The sequence below is a fragment of the Leptinotarsa decemlineata genome, unplaced genomic scaffold (genome assembly GCF_025532065.1).
Source record: "Leptinotarsa decemlineata unplaced genomic scaffold, Ldec_3_MD MMD2_P_RNA_scaffold_2, whole genome shotgun sequence".
In the NCBI taxonomy this organism is placed as follows: Eukaryota; Metazoa; Arthropoda; class Insecta; order Coleoptera; family Chrysomelidae; genus Leptinotarsa; species Leptinotarsa decemlineata.
Window position 1 is genome coordinate 10,822,997 of NW_027412529.1, and position 18,244 is coordinate 10,841,240.

At 34.3% G+C, this 18,244-nt stretch overlaps 1 protein-coding gene across 1 annotated transcript in view; it reads right to left on the reverse strand.

Moving 5' to 3' along the window:
• The window catches only part of LOC111508752 (uncharacterized), a 46,504-nt gene extending 33,174 nt beyond the window's left edge, over positions 1–13,330 (reverse strand). Inside the window, exon 1 of the mRNA XM_023164358.2 lies at positions 11,997–13,330. Within this exon, the coding sequence (XP_023020126.2) occupies positions 11,997–13,200 (1,204 nt within the window). The 5' untranslated portion in view covers positions 13,201–13,330. The remainder of the gene's footprint in view (positions 1–11,996) is intronic.
• Positions 13,331–18,244: the final 4,914 nt, after the last annotated feature.

The window sequence follows — 18,244 nt, forward strand, 5'->3', positions numbered from 1 at the left end:
AATTTAATGTTCATATTTAAGTAGTTGTGTCGAAAGTATCTTTTATTTCGTGTATTTTAATGTTTTTAGAAGGTTTTTTATTCCAGTTTGTCTCTGAAAGTTACTTCTTTGTATAATCTACATATCTTTGTAAATAGTTTATTATGAAATTAATTGATTTCTTTCTTTGTTTGTTTGGAAGATTCCCCCACTTTTTTGTGAAATGATGGAGAAGTAAGCCAAAACCCTTCTTTCCCAAGAATATTTCAATTATGATATTTTCAAGAAATGATATCTCATCTGAGAACAAAAATCTCTTCCAATTATTGACCAACCAGTATAGATACATTCTGGAGAAACGCAGATTTTTAACGTTGCGAACCTGGTTAGCATTTTTTTCACCGGTCCCTTATTGTAGAAGATTGAACAGCAAATTAACGTAACTTTTGAGAAAATTCAAAACTATGAGAATTTCGATTTTGAAACAAATTATTCTTTAACGTCATGTGTTGAAATTATCAAAGAAGTCTCCCAAACACTTCCTGTGAAATTCCTTGTAGAAAATCTTGCTTCTTTTCTGAACAGAATACGAAGCCTGAGAGTATGCTTAGGGGCGAAAGTGTTTATATATAATCCACAATCCAAAGAATGTTCAATGTCAGTTTTATGAAACAATAAAAATGCTGAGGTATATAAAACTTCCTGGTTTGAAATAGTGTTTCATGTTTTTGCCTTTAATTTTTTTTAATTTCCAAAACTGACTCTTTCCACGATGGAATTTTCTTGCATTAAAATGGAATAATATTCTGTCATAGGCTACGTACGATATGAGGCATTGAAACATTGAGAACCTGAAGCACTTTCGTTATTATGTATACTCTAATATGAAAAACATATTTTTTATTATTCATGGTTTCAAATTGGCTAATCAGTGACCTTTTTTCGGCGATCAAGCAATCACCAATCTAGGACTAAGACGTTACCACTTTTGAATTATGTCAAACTGTTAGTTCAACGAAGAAAATCACTCCATTCAAACTAATGAAGGTCGAACTTCACCTAGGAATAGCGTGACTGAATTTCAGTTTCTCCACTTCAATTAAATTCAGCAATTAACTAGCTGGAACTCAAGCATTCGAAAAGGTCTCGTCCAAAGAATTAAACTACTCGAAAAGATCGAAAAGTGATTTTACATATCAGAAACTTTCGGAATCGTAGTCGAGCGAAAATTTCATCGACAGTCACGACACTCTTGAAAAATTTCAATAAGAGGAAGAGTTAAATATACAGAGAAAAATACTTCTACTAACAGAATAAACAAAGTGTGTGCTGGATAAAGAAAAAACAGAATAGATTTTCAATTGATCCATTACTTATTACTCATGTATTGCATAAATGCATCTTGGGAAGTTATTAACATAGCCTACTCAAAACACAAATTCCTCGTGATTTTATGTTCATGTAAAACGAATGATGTGGAAAAAAGAACCGGATTTTTCTGATGAAACTGTTCTGACTATAAACTACATTGATGGAATAGTGTCTTTCCTATTGTCTAATTTTAAGATTATAGTGGCAAAAATCTAGGTTTTTCCTCCTGTCTAATCTCTATATTATACGGACTTCACGTTATATAGCAGAAATATCTGTCTTTCCTACTGTCTAATTTCAGGATTCTACCTACTTGACTTAACATGGCAGAAATATCTGCATCATCAGGAGATGAATAACTAATAATCTCCTGAGGATGCTAACTTGGTTGGCGAAATTCTCGTTGAGAAAAAAAAAGAAAAAAGTTTTATGTATAGGTCTATTATCTGAAAGATCGATTGTTGTTATTGACAAACTCCAAAAACTAATCAACAGCAACGTGAATAGTTGGAACCAGAGCCCAAAAACAAGAAATTCGTGATCCGACACCAGACAGCACTGTTTCGATCCGCCATAGAACTCTTCAGCGGTTCTGGTGGTGCTAGACTGAAACACGAATCCCTCATTGGACTCAACTATTCTTAAAGTACAAACCTGAGTAAGTAAAGGCTACCACATCCTCCCAGACGAAGGCTCTCCAAGGTGATTCGTTGCAAAGCCAAGTTTTGACATCGGCCGTCGAACGAAATTCGTCATCTGTCTTATACTGTCAAACTGCGAATGCTGATCAAAAATAATGTGAACAATTGAAACCAGAGTTCAAAAACGAAGCATTCGCAATACAATATCAAAACAGCGCTGTTATGGCCCGCCAGGAGTTGCGTTAGTGGTATTAGGTTGAACCACGAATTGTATTGCTGAACTATCCATGAAGACTCAGCCTAAGTAATTAAACATTATAGCAGGGGAGCCCACGATGCAAAATGAGGATTTACTCGAGCGTCATTGAGACATATTAGGTTGCAAAGCTTAGATGATAAGAAGAAAAAAATGTTATATAATATATACCTTTTCATCGGTGGGGGAAGCGGCTATATATTTTTAATATGTTAAAAAATACTGTTGCATGGACATACTCGAGCGCGTCAGATATTGACAGCATCAATGTCCTACGTATTTTTAATAATGTTGGTATATTAATCTGATCGTTTGCATGATGTGGGTGGTTGTACGTAAGGGTTAAAAGTGAAAAGAAAAAAATGTAATCGAGCGCGTCAGATTTTCTAAAGGGGTGTTAAGTGCAACAAAAAAAAGCTCTCATTCAATAATCTGACGATTTCGATCTGACGCAAACTCGCGGCCGCATTATTATAATGTGCAAAAAAAAATCGTCATTTTGAAATACTCAAGCTCGTCAGTTACTGCAGTTTCGTCCTATAAGGACATTTTCAAACTTATATATTGTATGAGTTTGAAAATGTCCTTATATATAGTATAAGTTTGAAAATGTCCCTATAGGACGAAACTGCAGTAACGTTAGTTACAAATAAAAATGATAAGTTTAATTTCTCTTTTCTTCATTAAGATTTCCTACCACGTAGTAACAGCTACATCCATCATTCAATTGATTAATTAATCTTCATCTTCATCACTAACGAGTCTCTGTGATCAGCTGTGATGGCGTCATGGCAACAGAATTCAGAGTGGGGACGGAGTGAGAAAGTAAGAGATAGAGAAAAAGTGAATAGAGAATAGAGGAATAGAAACTCTGAGAGGGAAATATAGGTAAAACACAGCTGCACGCATTAAACTTTATCGACGAATTTTTGTTATTTCGGCTTGCGGAAATCGTCAGATTATATATTTTTGGTTATCCTTGAATTATTTCCTTCAAAATAAAAAAAAATTAGCTACGCTCGAGAATGTCGAAATGACGTAACTTTTTTAAAACTTTGCTGCCCTCCATTTTCTTTACGTCACTCTCAAATTGTCAGATTACTGGAATATACACTTTTTATCAGGTAATTAACTCATCCTACCTTAATCTGACGCGCTCGATAATTTCTGATGATCAATTTTTTTACTAATCTGATCCTTTATGCCTCACAGGCGGCCTTATATATGGGGCTCATATTTGGTGGAGGTACTCAACCGGGACAAGGTATATTAATCTGCCGCGCTTTAGTAAATCCCGAAATCCCCGCTTGGGCTCCCCTATTATTATCTAAAGTTATAGGATGTTAGAGCATAATTTGTACGTTCGCAAATATCCCGAAACATTCCAGGTTATTGTGGAACATTCTCGAATGCTGTGGATGTTGTAGAATATTGTTGACCATTCGAAGTCTTTTTGTATAGGTGGGGCTATACAAAAAGCCCCCCTATTGCCCCATATTGGGGCTATAGAGGGGCATTCCTGACGATATTTCAGAGTCAGCCATACAGGACTTTGACGTCTCTGGTTTGGGTAAACCATTGTTAAAGTATAAGCGTTTGCAGGACCTGCTCAAGGGGAGATTGGTTCCTCTCATGTTGCAGATTCTGCTGGTGATGAATTTGGTGCAAGGCAGATTCATAAGTTATCCTGCTCTTGAGGAGACGCTCCCTGGTTGCACCACCTATCCTCTTAAATTTGTTCAAAAGTTGGAGAATTGAGAATCTCCTGCTCTTGATCCGATATCACAGGGAGGTCAGTTGTGGTCGTTTGGTCAGCCTTCATCTCCTCTGTAAATTCAGCTCGAAACCTGAAGAACTGAGAAAACTTTTTTTTGCAGGAAGAAAGATTAGGATCGTTTAGTTGATGGGGATCTGTAGACTCTGGTTTGGATTTTTTGGTTACTACATGATCCATAGAAGGTCCACGAGTAGCTAGAGAGGGAAGATAAGAGGGCGGCAGGTATATTGAAGGTTCCGTTACACTGTCACTGAGTGTACTCTGATACACATACCTTAGAATAAGGCGCTATTCAGGAGGACTTTTACCTCCACGGGTGACACCTCAGGGGTATTCTAACGATCCCGTTGCAGGGCGATCATAACATTATATTCTGAAATTATTTGCTTCCTTAAAAATTATTCTCTCCTAAACATATACCCATTTCAATCATAAGCAAATGATAATACACAATCGACCAAAAATCAAAAAACACAAAATATATTAACCTTCCTGTAGCATACTCCAAATTGCTACTAAAATCAAGTATTTTACCATACTGATAAATCAATATTTTCATTGCATTGATTAGACAATAAAACGATCCCCTAAACTATTTTATAACTTCCGCCAAATTACTGAAATTTACTGAATAGAAAAACTATTAATTTTTCGTGGTCCTTTGGTTCAGTTCATTATAATTTATTGCATGATAGTATGGTGAAAAATGTTCAATACAATACCAAAGTTCAACATGTACGTGTAATGAATATTGTGAATTCTTCAATAGGGCGAAAGCATTGACAAAACTATAAAACGATTTTGAATTCGATGAGAATCGCTAAAAACTACTTTCCAGGCTAATTTTCACAAAAGCTTCGCTTTCAGAACGATTCAAAGAGTTTTCCAAAGTGTATACAATTCTTCTTTAAAAAAAAATAAGAATTGAATTTTATCAGACAGTTATCTCAGGAAGTTTTCCGCAGTGCTTAGAACTTTTTATCACTAAAATTGTAATATGTATTGAATGTATTGTCGCAAGTCAGTACTCGCTTTGCTTATTTCGAGAGGATTTTTCACTGTTTCATCCGTTCCTCACTCATTCAAATAATGAAAGAACTCATTTGAAAACTTAATAAAATATTTATCATAAAAGAATGAGAAAAATTCGCTCAGAAAAGTATAAGGAATCACCAAAAACTTACATTATACTGCTACACAGCAGGATCGACGAAAAGGAGATGTGCTGCATCCTAAAAATGCTTTGAAAAATTTTCTGAAGAGTGATCAATTAATACTGAATGAATTTATTAATACTTCTTGTTTATGATCTTGACCTCCCTCAATATTTATAAAGATTCATATTCTAAGGCAAAATGTTTAATGTGCATCCGTGCAAGTTTGCGTATTTGGAGATTGTCTTTATATTTCTATATCCTGAAGTCAGCAAAGTTTCATAACGTAGAGAAAAAGTAGTGCGGTTGAGCCTTATTACATTCATGTTATATATTGTTCATTGACCTTCTGTATTCATACCCAAGCTGACATGGATAAACAAGATCAATGTCAATGCTGACTTATGCTGAATAAACATCCGGCAATACGCAGTTCTTCAACAACGACGCAAAGGGCCTTCATTTTCTTTGTTCTATTTTCAGACTATGTAATCATTTATTTTCCTATGAATACGTCCTGCGTGGCAAAATGAGTTAGTTACATACAGTTATAGTTACAATTAGTTTCTGTCAATATATAATCTTGTAATTGTTCAGTTGTAACTCAGGGGAATTCAGTACCTACTCAGTCTCACTATCTTTATTCGGGTTTGAAGGCCGTCGTAGTTTGGAACTGCATCTTAACGTTTCGCCAGCACGAGTGGCTGGCTTCTTCAGAGGTTTATTCATCTTGATGATTCGCCGATGACTCATCGGCGATGACAATCCTCGATTAAACCCGAATAAAGATAGTAACACTGAAAATCTCGGCTGCGAAAGCCTTAACCAATTTTATCAGTACCTACTGTTTCCCCTTTTTCAAAAATATTTTTTTAAACTTATATTTCCAAAGTAAGATATAACATATTTTATGAAAATCACTATGTAGGTATAAGTAAATTAGGTTGGGAGTTTGCTAGTATATGTAACAGTTTTGGAACCCTGAAAGTTTAAATCTGCTAGATTAGGAAATAGTTAAGATTTTACAAAACATTTAGGTGAAAGAGATTCGCAACTTTGGAAATTCCATGAACTCATGTGACGTGATGAATCATTTTAAATACGAGTTTCGCGAATGTGACGGAAGACACGCAAAATTCCAAGTGCTTTAACTTTCGGAAGACACATATATTCCAAACTTTGGGATTGTTATTCGAATTATAAAAAATTGAATTGAATACTATCAATAAATCGTGAAACATCAATAAAATTGTAATAATTTTTGATGAGATCTTTAAAAAAAAACTTTAAACATGTTAACTTATACAATATTTTACAATGCCTTTTTATACAAGGAGTGAGAAACTCACTTCGTCTTTAAAGTGAGTAGTTTATATTTTCAACAAAAAAAAATCTAATACATCTCACTTGAATTGAACTGAAAAATCTACACCAAAATTTCCGGAACAGTCAAAAATTTCCATTGACAAAATTATTTTAGAAAAATTTTGGGACATGTTAATTTTAATTTTAAAATTGACATTTTCCATTCAGTTACTAATAGAAAAATCAGTTGAATTTTTTCAAATAATGAATAAGGGAAACAACATATCTTCAATTAAAAAAAATAATACTGAAAAATGAATTAAATCAAATTTTCGAATTGCTGTCCATCAAAGGCGAGACAATGTCCAATACATGAAAGGTTTATTGAATATTTGAACATTATCACCAAACCGTTATTTTAACACCTCGACACGTGTTTCGATCACCAAGTGATCATCTTCAAGAGGAAGATTAAAAGCTCTGTTACACCAGCGACGCAAAGTACGAAAATCGCATTTACAAAATGCCAAAATTAGGTACTTTTTAAGTGTTTTTTAGGTACCGAAGTCTAAAACCACCATGACTGATTAAAATTTTACTTTAGATGAATTCAATGAAAAATTATCAATTTCATAAATTGGGAAAAATGAGAAATTATTATCAGTTGAGCAAGTTGCAATGATTGAAGCAACAATATGTCAAAATGAACATCTCATTACTGCTGCAATGGATCAGTATTTTTTTAAGTTTTTTTCACTAATTATAATTTTAAAAAAGTTCTCTGACACAAATTGATTGAAAAGTATTTAAATAAAACTTTTGGGTCCTGCAAAAGAAATTAAAAAATTGAAAAAAAATGGGATATTTTTGTTTTAATATATAGTAGGACTCAAAAGTTTTAATTCAATATTTTCCAGTCAATCACTGTAATAGAACTTTTTTAAAATTATAATTAGTAACTGGTTCTGCAAGGCCAAAAGGGCGTATATTTTGAGATACGCCCTTATTACTTTAGAAATGCGATGTACAATGGTACAATATGATAAATAATACCTAATGCAGTGTACTGCAACTCATTTCTGTATCGTTTCAAAATTTACAATCACATATTCATTAATTATTTGATACTTCCTCGACGACTTGAATTGTTTTCGAAAATTCAATTGCCTGTAAAACTCACCTATTCATATTCAATATCAAATAATTTAAAATGTTGGGTACAAATTTGTATTATAATAATTAACTGGACTATTGTAGCATTTTATTTAACTTCTAACATTCGTTCATACACAAAATGAACTAGCACTGATAAAAAATTTCACCAACTTCTCATAGTGGTTTTCATATAAGTTTCCATAAAAGTCCCATGGGCATTATGGAATCTAGATTCACTATAAGTATCTAATGAGCACCTAATTAGCACTTTATTCTCATGCCCTTCACTATTAAGGAACGTACTGTAAGAACTCAGTCCATCAGTCATAGCGGTTTTCAGATCCATAAGCCCCATAGGCATTATGGAATCTAGGTTTACTATAAATATCTAGAAAGCAACTAACTAGCATTTTATTCTCTTGCCCTTATTTATTGAGGAACGTACTATAAGAACTCAGTACATCAGTCATGGTGGTTATCGGGTCTATAAGCTCCATAGGCATTATGGAATCTAGATTTACTATAAATATCTAATGAGCTCCTACTTAGCATGAGGAACGTACTGTGAGAACTCCGTATTTCAGTCATGGTGGTTTTCAGGTCCATGAGCCCCATAGCAATTATGGAATCTAGGTTTACTATGAATATCTAATGAGCACCTGATTAACACTTTATTCTCTTGCCCTTGTTTATTGAGAAATGTACTATAAAAAACTCAGTACATCAGTCATAGTGTTTTTCAGGTCCATGAGCCCCATAGGCAATATAGAATTTAGGTTTACTGTGAATATCTAGTGAGCACTTAATCAGTACTTCATTTTTATTGACTAATGTATTAGTTTACGAGCATTTGAAGACTTTATTGCATATTGTTATTTTTTTTTCTCAAATCACCTGATTTGAGAATTTTTTTCCGTTTATTCACAGTCGTTTTCATCTTAATTTCTTGCAAGCGCCTAATTACAACTTTATTACCACGCTTAGTTTATACCTGATTGAGCATTCGTTCTCGTTTTCGAGAGACCTGATTCTAAGATCTGGAAATTGGAAGAGTTTGTTTATTAATTAGAAAATTTTACGATCCTCACCGTTCAACACTTAATAAGCACCTAATAGTGTTTCCTTAACATTAATTATTTCATTATTATTTTTATTGCGTTTCTAGCATTACATAATGCTAGCAACGCAACTTTGAGTATTGAGTTGCGGTGAAGTTACAGAGCACCTACTTTTTGACTTCGGTACCTAAAAAGCACCTAAAATGTACCTAATTTTGGCATTTTGTAAATGCGAATTCCGTACATCGCGTCGCTGGCGTAACAGAGCTAAGATTAAACTGTTTATCTGCTATTCATAGGGTGATTGAGGGATTTACCTACCGATTCCTTCCCGTTAACGCCTCGATGTTTTCAATTGTATTAAAATGAACTTTACTTTTTATCAACTCTAGAGAAAATAGTCCGACGGGAATAAATCTGGTGATCTTATCGGCTACTCAATGGGCCCCCATTTGGCAATCCATTGATGAGGAAATATTTGATTGAGATGTTCCAAACTGAATTTGCAAAATGTCGAATCGAACTCTCTTGTTGCAACCAAAATCTGTAAAATCGTGTATCAGGATTTTATGCGTTAGGAAACAATAGAAATAGGTAATTTAACTCGAAGAAAGTTTATTAGGTACTGTTCAGTTCACAATTCAGTTTTCCAACGGAAAAGTATGGTCTAGTAATAATAAATTTGATTCGCGCAACAGAAATTTCATTTATTGACGGTATCATTTTCTTGTGACCCCAATAAAATGTAAGGTATTTTTCCACGAAAAGCCAAATTTCAGGCAAAATATTCAAATATTCAACAACAGTTCGGTGAACTGATTAAGAGTTTTCATTCACAATGTTAAGAGATTGTTTGGAAAAAATCAAAGAAATAAATTCGTAATTGTAAAAAATTTGAAGTAAGTTTTAAATATTACTGTTGCAGAAGGACCGAGAATTACTAATGACAAATATAGGTATAATGAAATATATCGGCAATCACTTTTTTATTGTGAAAATTATATTGACCAAAAATAGTTCTACAGAAAACAACAACAATTTCAGAGGTTAGCGATTACTCTTTGCATATGAATACTGGCATTTTGGGCAATTCATTCATTGATTTCAATTATATTACTATATAATTGAATATCTCAATATAAACTTGTAAAGCATGGGGTTCCTAAAGAAGTAGTACTGGGGCCACTGTTATTCATTACAAATTAGTTTTGTTTGCTGACGACACGGAGGGTACTCTCAACGGTAGGTAATGAAGTGAATAATATGGCAGAAAGTTGGTTCACAATGAATAATCTTAAATTGAATACTAATGAAACCCTAAATCTGCATTTTTCTGCGCGTACTGTAAATGATGACGTGCAAGAGGTACAATTATTGGGAAAAACTTTGGAGAATAACCTGACTAGGAACTATCACACTAATCAGTTTAAAAGTAAATTATAATCAACAATATTTATTTTACGTATATTGAGATATGTAACTAGTCCCCATATTCTAAAAACAACGTATTTTTCGTTTTTTCACTCTCCCATTAGCTATGGTGTAGTTCTCTCGGGAAATTCGATGGGATCTACGAATATTTTTAAGATTCAAAAAAGAGCTATACAAATCATCAGTCACTCTAATTATAGAGAACATTGGCAAAATCTTTTTATAAAATTTAGCATAATGCCATTACATACATTATACATATACGCAGTTTTAGTTTAAATTCATGAAAAGTCGAGTTTCTTAATCAGACACTACAGCAGAGCATGTTTGGACTCATCATTAACACATCAAGTGGGCTCAAGCTGAAATCATCCACAAGGAGGAACAGTGGTTTAGGAGAAAATTCAAAGAAGCCACATATATGTGGTCCAACAACGCGTTTAGTCAAGCTAGCGTAGAGATACGCAACATATGGAAACCTCTAATCAAGCGGAACACGACCAAGCTCCGCTAAAACCAATGAAGCGGAGAGAGGGAAGGGGGATAGGTGAAAGCACTCGAATGACCTATAAATAGTCAGATCTCGGAGGAATAAGTCCAGTTATCACCGGAAGAAGATTGTGGATACTAACAATCGAAACCTCATGAAGTAACTTGGTTTGTAATCTTTTAATTTTTAATTTTCTTTTCTTGTAATTGTTTAATTGTGTACTTATTTTTTTTGACTGCAGAATATTTTAGATAATTTTTTAAATGTTTGTGTTGTCTAATATTTGAAATGTTTGTGTTGTCCAATATTTATGACTTATTTTGATTGTAAATGACTTGCTACAAACATATTTGAGTGTGTAATGTAGTCAATAAATTTATTTTACTTTACTTTAAATTTCGTTGTTGACAAAAACAGTCGCCTGCGACACATACTCTTCAAAATGTTTCTTGATTTGACAACTCAAGTTTTTGTTTTGTCGAAATCGACAGTTGATGTTTTGTTGTGGTTTTGTCCTTTTGGTGTAAATCCGCCTCAACAGCGGACGTCGCTGTTTCGACCTGACATTGTCTCATCGGTGGTATCAAGCGAATGCATTGCCGGACTCATCTGTCCTTAAAGGAAACGCCTGAGAAATCAAGAGCGCTGACATCTTGTTTTACGAAGACGCAGTCTATGGGACCACAAATATCATAGATAAACGAGGTTTCCAAGACGGAAATAACGGAACAATTGTTGCCCCCTCTTTCACTGCAGATCTCTCTGAAAGGCAGTTATATTAAACAAGAGCCCAACAACTATATATATTCTATATTTGCTAAAATGTATTTTCTAAATATACATTCCCAACTTCAATTTTGAGTTGACTGAATGAGTTTTTGTTCAGTATGTATATAAATTCTTTGAACTTCTCTTTCAATTTAGTTTTTTTCCAATGAATAAGCTTTATTTTTGACCATCTTATATATTGATGGGCCCAGACATGTTCCCATACTCCAGAATTGCTGATTTATTTTCGTCGTTTTTTTTGTTCTCACAATTTTTCTTGGTATAAGTTAATTATAGTTATTATTCTGATGCACGTTGGACGCCAAAAAACCACTATTATTTGTGGAAATATGAGTAGGTACTTGTCAAAATTGATAACTTTGTCAACGTTATTTTTTATATTCCTTTGGTATAAGTAATTTCAGTTATTTATCTTTCGATTTCGAATGGAAACCAAAAAAAAACATCAATACTAATAACCACTAAGAAAACAAACAACGTGCTGGATAGATTTTTATAAATATCTGAACTATCTATACATAGTTTCAGACGGATTCAACTTTAGTATCAATATAAAGTAAATAGATATATTATTGAAATATATTTCTCACCTGATTTTGCAGCTTTCCGTAAAGACATGATTTTCGGGATATTATTTTCTTCTTGCACTCTAGGAGTTTCCTTCTTCTGTACCCCTTTCTCATTGATATTCTCCAGAACTTCTTCGCAATCACTTCCAGCAGGACTCACTAAGGAGACCATGGTCACGACATCACACCCATTTACGGCAGTTGTTCTATTTAACTCTTTCTTACTCTTTGGGTTCTTTTCGTTATTTTCTCCGACTTCATCATTATCTATAGACGCCTGCTTAGCCTGAATTAACCTCCTAGAAGGTTTGAATTTGTTCTTGGGTAAGTTCAGTTTTGATTTTCCAAGGTCAGGTTTGCAGGGTGCAGAAGAGGATCTCACTAGTGGACGTCTAGGTTTTGGTGTTTCTCTAATAGTAGATGTAAAGGCGGAACTGATACGTTTTTGGAACTTTTCCCTTTTGCTAGCTGCGCTGACTGGTCTGATTATTACGGAGTCTATGGCTTTGATTCCCCTTTCAACAGAATTTGTGGTTTCTTTAGTAAATAACGAATCAGTACTCACGTCTTCGAAGCTAGGATCGTCGCTATCCATTACAGGAACCACCACAACGGTGCTACTTTCGAAAGCATGCTTAATAGTTGGTGTTGGGGAAGAAGAACTACACGATTCGCTAAAAATAGTCCTAGATCTACTGATTGGTTTGCGTAATTTAAACGGGTTCTTGTTGATTACTAAAGGCGTCATTAACTTTGGCGTATCGTTTGGGGTTTCTAGAGGCAGTTCTGGTTCTATTTCTTTATTGTGGCGACCATCTTCATCGAGGTCTTTACTATCGTGCGCCAAAAATATTCTCAAATTAAACTTCTCGTTTCCTCTATCTTTGAGGGTATGTCGCAATCTTTCAGCTAATTCCTGCTTTGAATGCAGGATTGATTCCTTCTCCAAAGACTTTCCGGAGGTGCTTGTTTTTGCTTCCTTGATGCATTTGTTCACAACCACAGCTTCCTCTGTTAGCGGGTCCTCTACCCAGGCGTGTTTTACAGGAGGTTTACCTTTATTGCTCAAGGATATTTTGATGCCTGCGTCTGGACCGGGCCATTCTCGCAGATCTGGTATGTCCTCGGAAAACTGTTTCTTCAAAGATAATTTATGTTTGATTTTGGGTCCGTCGCAGCTGAGAGATAACTGTCGGAAAGCTGAGAGATTTCTATTGCCGGCCATGTCCGTGGAAGAACAACATACTTTTCGGAACGAAAGCAGCACGTGTAAACAATTCTCATTCACGGGTGATTGTGATAAAGTTTCAGTCGTGGCACGAACGCTCACGGGGAGGTTGTTTACTCCCTGCTCGCAAAACTTTGACTGGAACGTGTTTCACATATTTTCGTTACAGTAGACATTCATTTCTTTATTGATTAGGACTTTCGCTTGCTGGCTTTTGATTTATTTTTTGCGTGCATTCGTCGGATGCCATTCTGACAAATGTTTTGGAAGGTCATCCCTTTGTAAATTTGAGTACGCTGAATGTTACGGAAGGTTTGGTGTTTGGAAGCAGACATTACGAGTATCCGGCGGCCTTGGTGGTCGATTATTAGGTTTGGAATTGGATTGCAATTGTTTGGTTGTCATGGTTTCTTTTATCAATTTCAACACTTTGTTATGATGTAGCGTGTCACTTACCTACATAGTGATTCGTAATTGATCTTGGAATGTGTAAGCGGGCTGGAGGACACTAAAAAATTTGAGGGGTGTCGACGAAATCGAATAACGTCAACTTTCTAAATTATTCGTTCGTTTTCAGTGAAATGATTGTGTATAGGTTCAATAATATGGGCGAACTTTCTATGAGAGCATAAAACTTTTTTTCAACCATGATAACATAAATCAGAAGGAAAAATCAAATACCTACACTGTACATGAAAACCACAAATTAAATACGAACCTGTACGTACGTACGAAACACAATGTATTATCAACGTATTGTATTTCAATGGTTGATAGTATTTGAAATTACAGTTAAATAGAAGAGCGCATTAATCAATAAAGGAAACCCGCAATTAATCAACACCTATAGGCCAATATTACCAATATCAAGTTTCAGCAAGATATTCGAAAAAGCACTCAACGCGAGGATAATACCGTACTTCGAAAAATATAGATTGATTTCCTGTCAAAAATATGGTTTTAGAAGAGGTATCTCAACAAAAAATGCAATAGCTGCCCTGACAGGGTAAATAAACGATCATATGGGTAGATAACAAAAGACCTGCATTGTGTGTATTTTTGGACTTAGCAAAGGCCTTTGATACTGTTGATTATGTCCAGCTGTTGGAGGCACTGGAGAGTTCTAGAATACGTGGAAAAACTTTACAACTTTTCAGAAGTTATTTGGTTGGTGGAAACAAATGGTTGAAATAAATGATATCTACTGTCAGCTCACAAAGGGAAATTACCTATGGTATACCACAGGGAACTGCGATTGGACCCATGCTCTTCAAAATATATATTAATAGCCTACCAACTATGGAAATTTACAGTTTTGTTGCTGACACGGTCATACTTTACACCGATAAAAATTGGAGTAGATTGAAAACCAAAGTTGAAAATCAAATCGGAACATTAACAGATTGGTTCGATGACAAGTCACTCACGATTAACTTTGAAAAAATCAAGTTCCTGCCGTTCGCAAACTACGAAAGTCATTTGCCAAACTATGATAAATCAATACTGAATGATCACAAAAAAACATGAGAATTTCACGAGCAGACCAAATTAAATACCTGGGAGTTACAATAGATCCTCATCTTAGGTGAAATGAACATATTACCCAGATCTCGAAATCTTTAAGATGCATACAGCATACTACATAAATTTAAATACTTGAGATCTATCCTCGATATTAATTACCTTAAAATAAATAATATACTACGCCTTAGTGCAATCTCGACTCCAGTATGCTATACTGAACTGGGGTGGTATTTTAGATATCCGTCTTTAAGAAAGCTGAAGTACTATAGAGAAAAATACTTAAAATCATTTACCATAAAAAATGACTATTCTTCTGATCAAATCTTCATTGACTCGAAGTTACTCGATATCAGACAAATATACATGTACAACTTAATCTTGTATATCTACAAAAACAAATACGTCGATCAATTAGACACGAACTAAATCAAAGGGTGATGTACAACTGAACGCAACAAAAAAAATCCATTGGTTAACACTCATACAAATACCACAGTGGGAAAATCTTCAACTTCTTACCGGACATGTACAAGACCTAGATACATTTATTCAATAAATAATATTAACCTACTCAAAAACATCTTCAAAATGTATGTACTCAATATTAATAGGGACCTCGTTCATAACATTCTCATAAAAAAATAAAAACGACAATAGTTCAAAATCGATTATACTTTCCTCTTATACCGTTGCACAATTGCACTTCTCACTCAAATATTCCTATCAAAGTACTGTAATTTAATATTATATTTATGTTCATATTTATCTACATATACTTCTAACCAGGGCCGTAGCAAAAAGAAAAACCAGGTGGAGGAGGGAATCCAAATTTTCCCAGCCCCACCAGCAAAATTTACCAACTTTCGAAGAAATGAAAGCCGAGGGATTAGTTACTACTATAATATATATTAATGTTCTCACTCAGCTATCCAAAGATTGGCTGAATGATTATGCCCGTAAGGGTATGCACAAACAAAAATAAATTTTGTTGATTATAAAAATAATAATGGAAATTATTCTACTTTGGACCAAGGTCCTTGGTCTTCCACCATATCCACCATGTTTGGGACTATTCAATACAAATGAAAGGAAACAACACTTAAATAATATTGTGCTCATTGTTTTCTACTATTATTTTTTCTATCTTCAAGGCCCGAAACTTTCCAACTTTTCCAAATAGAAAAAACAGCGAAAAGTTGGGAATTTTTTAAAATTGTCACTTCAAAATGTGTGGACTGTTCAGGACTGTTTTCTTACTTAGGGAGAAATTAAACTTTTTTGAAGATTTCAAACAACTCAGAATTTTCTTCAAGTTATGCATATTGGTAAATCCCAACCTTCTCCTGGTTCTTTCCCTTTTCTTATTACCTCTCCTTTTCTTTTCTCTAATTTTTATTTTTTTAATTTTTATTAATTTTTTTACTATCATTTTTTTTATCTTCATGGCCCAAAAGTTCCCAAATTGAAAAAGCATGGGGAGAGGCTCCCCCCCATAGCGACGGCCCTGCTTCTAACTATGATCTATATACAGTACGTTATATTACAAATAATTGTATTGTTTCTCAATTCGGCTCATTAATTATACATTTCATAATATAGGAGTCCCACACACAACTTCAGTTTTAGTAGGTTTCTCTATCTTTGTTTGTACTGCATTTCTTAATATCACTGTTTCAAATTATTGTAATATTTATTGTATTTATGTATGAATTACGTTATTATTATTGTTATTAAAGTTATACTTAGTCTGAATTTGTAACCCTTTTTGAAACGGAAGGTATTAAAATCGAGATGGAATGAAATTTCGAAATATTAGCGCAAAAAAAGTTGTTCAAACCGTATAATTTATAGCATTTAAATATGTTTTTTACAAAAAATGTGTTTTCTAACCCAATTTTTTAATTTAAACCTATTTCTTCTTTAGTGGGTTTCGAAGAAATTACAAAACTACTAGCATCCTCAATGTTTCGGCTCTACTATTTTTCATTTTCTGCAATAGTCACAATTGCTTTTTTTTTCGTTGAGAAAGAACAAAAACTTATGAGAAAAATTCTATTCTCAGTAATCTCTTACTTACTTTTATGATTTCTGGTAGTGAAATTTGGCAAAAGAACTACCTATCATCTCCACATTTCGCCAACCAATTTGTTTTCATCAGATACAGTTTAATAATCGTTCACTATTGGTAAATATAAGGAAAATACTTTCAATTCACTTCATATATTAGGTTGTTTCAAAAGTTTTGTCCGTTTAAATGTCAAAAGAAAAAAAACAATGGGAAAGGAAAAAAAACAAAGTCACGAAAAAGAAGATATCACCACCATCATCGGATGAAGAAGAGTATTTCTGTCTGTATAGGTACATATTCTGAAAGTAGGCCTGGCGAAAAATGGATCAAATGCTAAGGAAAATGTGAACTTAAAGTGCGCAGGTTGTAGTCGCCATTACATTTGTCATAACTGTGATGAGTCTGATTAGATCTCAGTATCTCATTATTCAGTTTTTAGAACTCAAAATTAATCTTAGATTTCTTATATTACTCGCAATAAAAGTAATTTCAAATCATTTTTGTGTATTTTAGAACTTGTCACTACCGACCCCCAACTCTGTCACAACCGCCCCTGGGGTGTGGTCGGTTGTGACATTTGTTTCATCTCTTCTAATTTTGGTCCTATGAGTTAACCTTTTTGTTTAGGCACAGTATTTTAGTATTTATGCGTACACGAATACACACTTTACTAAAAAAAAATGATTTTTTGTGTCTAACTGGCATACTAACAAAATTATGGGTGATCAAATGAAAATTGTCACAACCGTACCCAGTTTACCCTACTCATGACCATTAATGGACTATAATACAACTATGATCGACATCCCACCAGTAGCATACTCATAAACAACGTGGAACAACCTAGTAACAGTGCAGATCAATCATAACAACTCAGTAAAAGTGCGGACCAATCAGGAGTGAGCATTTGTGTACTATTCGCCATCGCCCCCACCGTTGGCCTAGCCGAGGTCACCACCACCACCCCCTGAAATTATAAATAAGAGTGATGAGTGAACACATAGCTCGCCAGTCAGCTGAGACTTCGAGATATATGTAACTTTCGTATTCGCAGTCAACACTCATACCACTGATGACGTCTGCCGCAGTAGCAGACGAAACTTTTGGTACCTACTTCAGGTTTCACTCGACTACGACCTACTAGCCCGAATTTTGTTCTCTTTAATCGTGACTCCGGCCGCGAAAGCCTATGTTCTTATATAGAAGTTGAACTTTTAATATTTCCCTAATTTTCATTATAAACGTAGTATATTTTTGAGGCTATCCAGTTGAAACTTGTCAGGCAACCTTAGATAATCAATGTCCATGAAACGTATGGAAAAGTATTGAAATTTCTATACGAACTTATTTTTATGGGTTCCTGGCCCTTTTTAACGTTCTTGATTTTTTTAGGGACGTCACTGGCTATTTCTTCTAAAAAACATTTTTCATTCATTCCTCATATCTTGT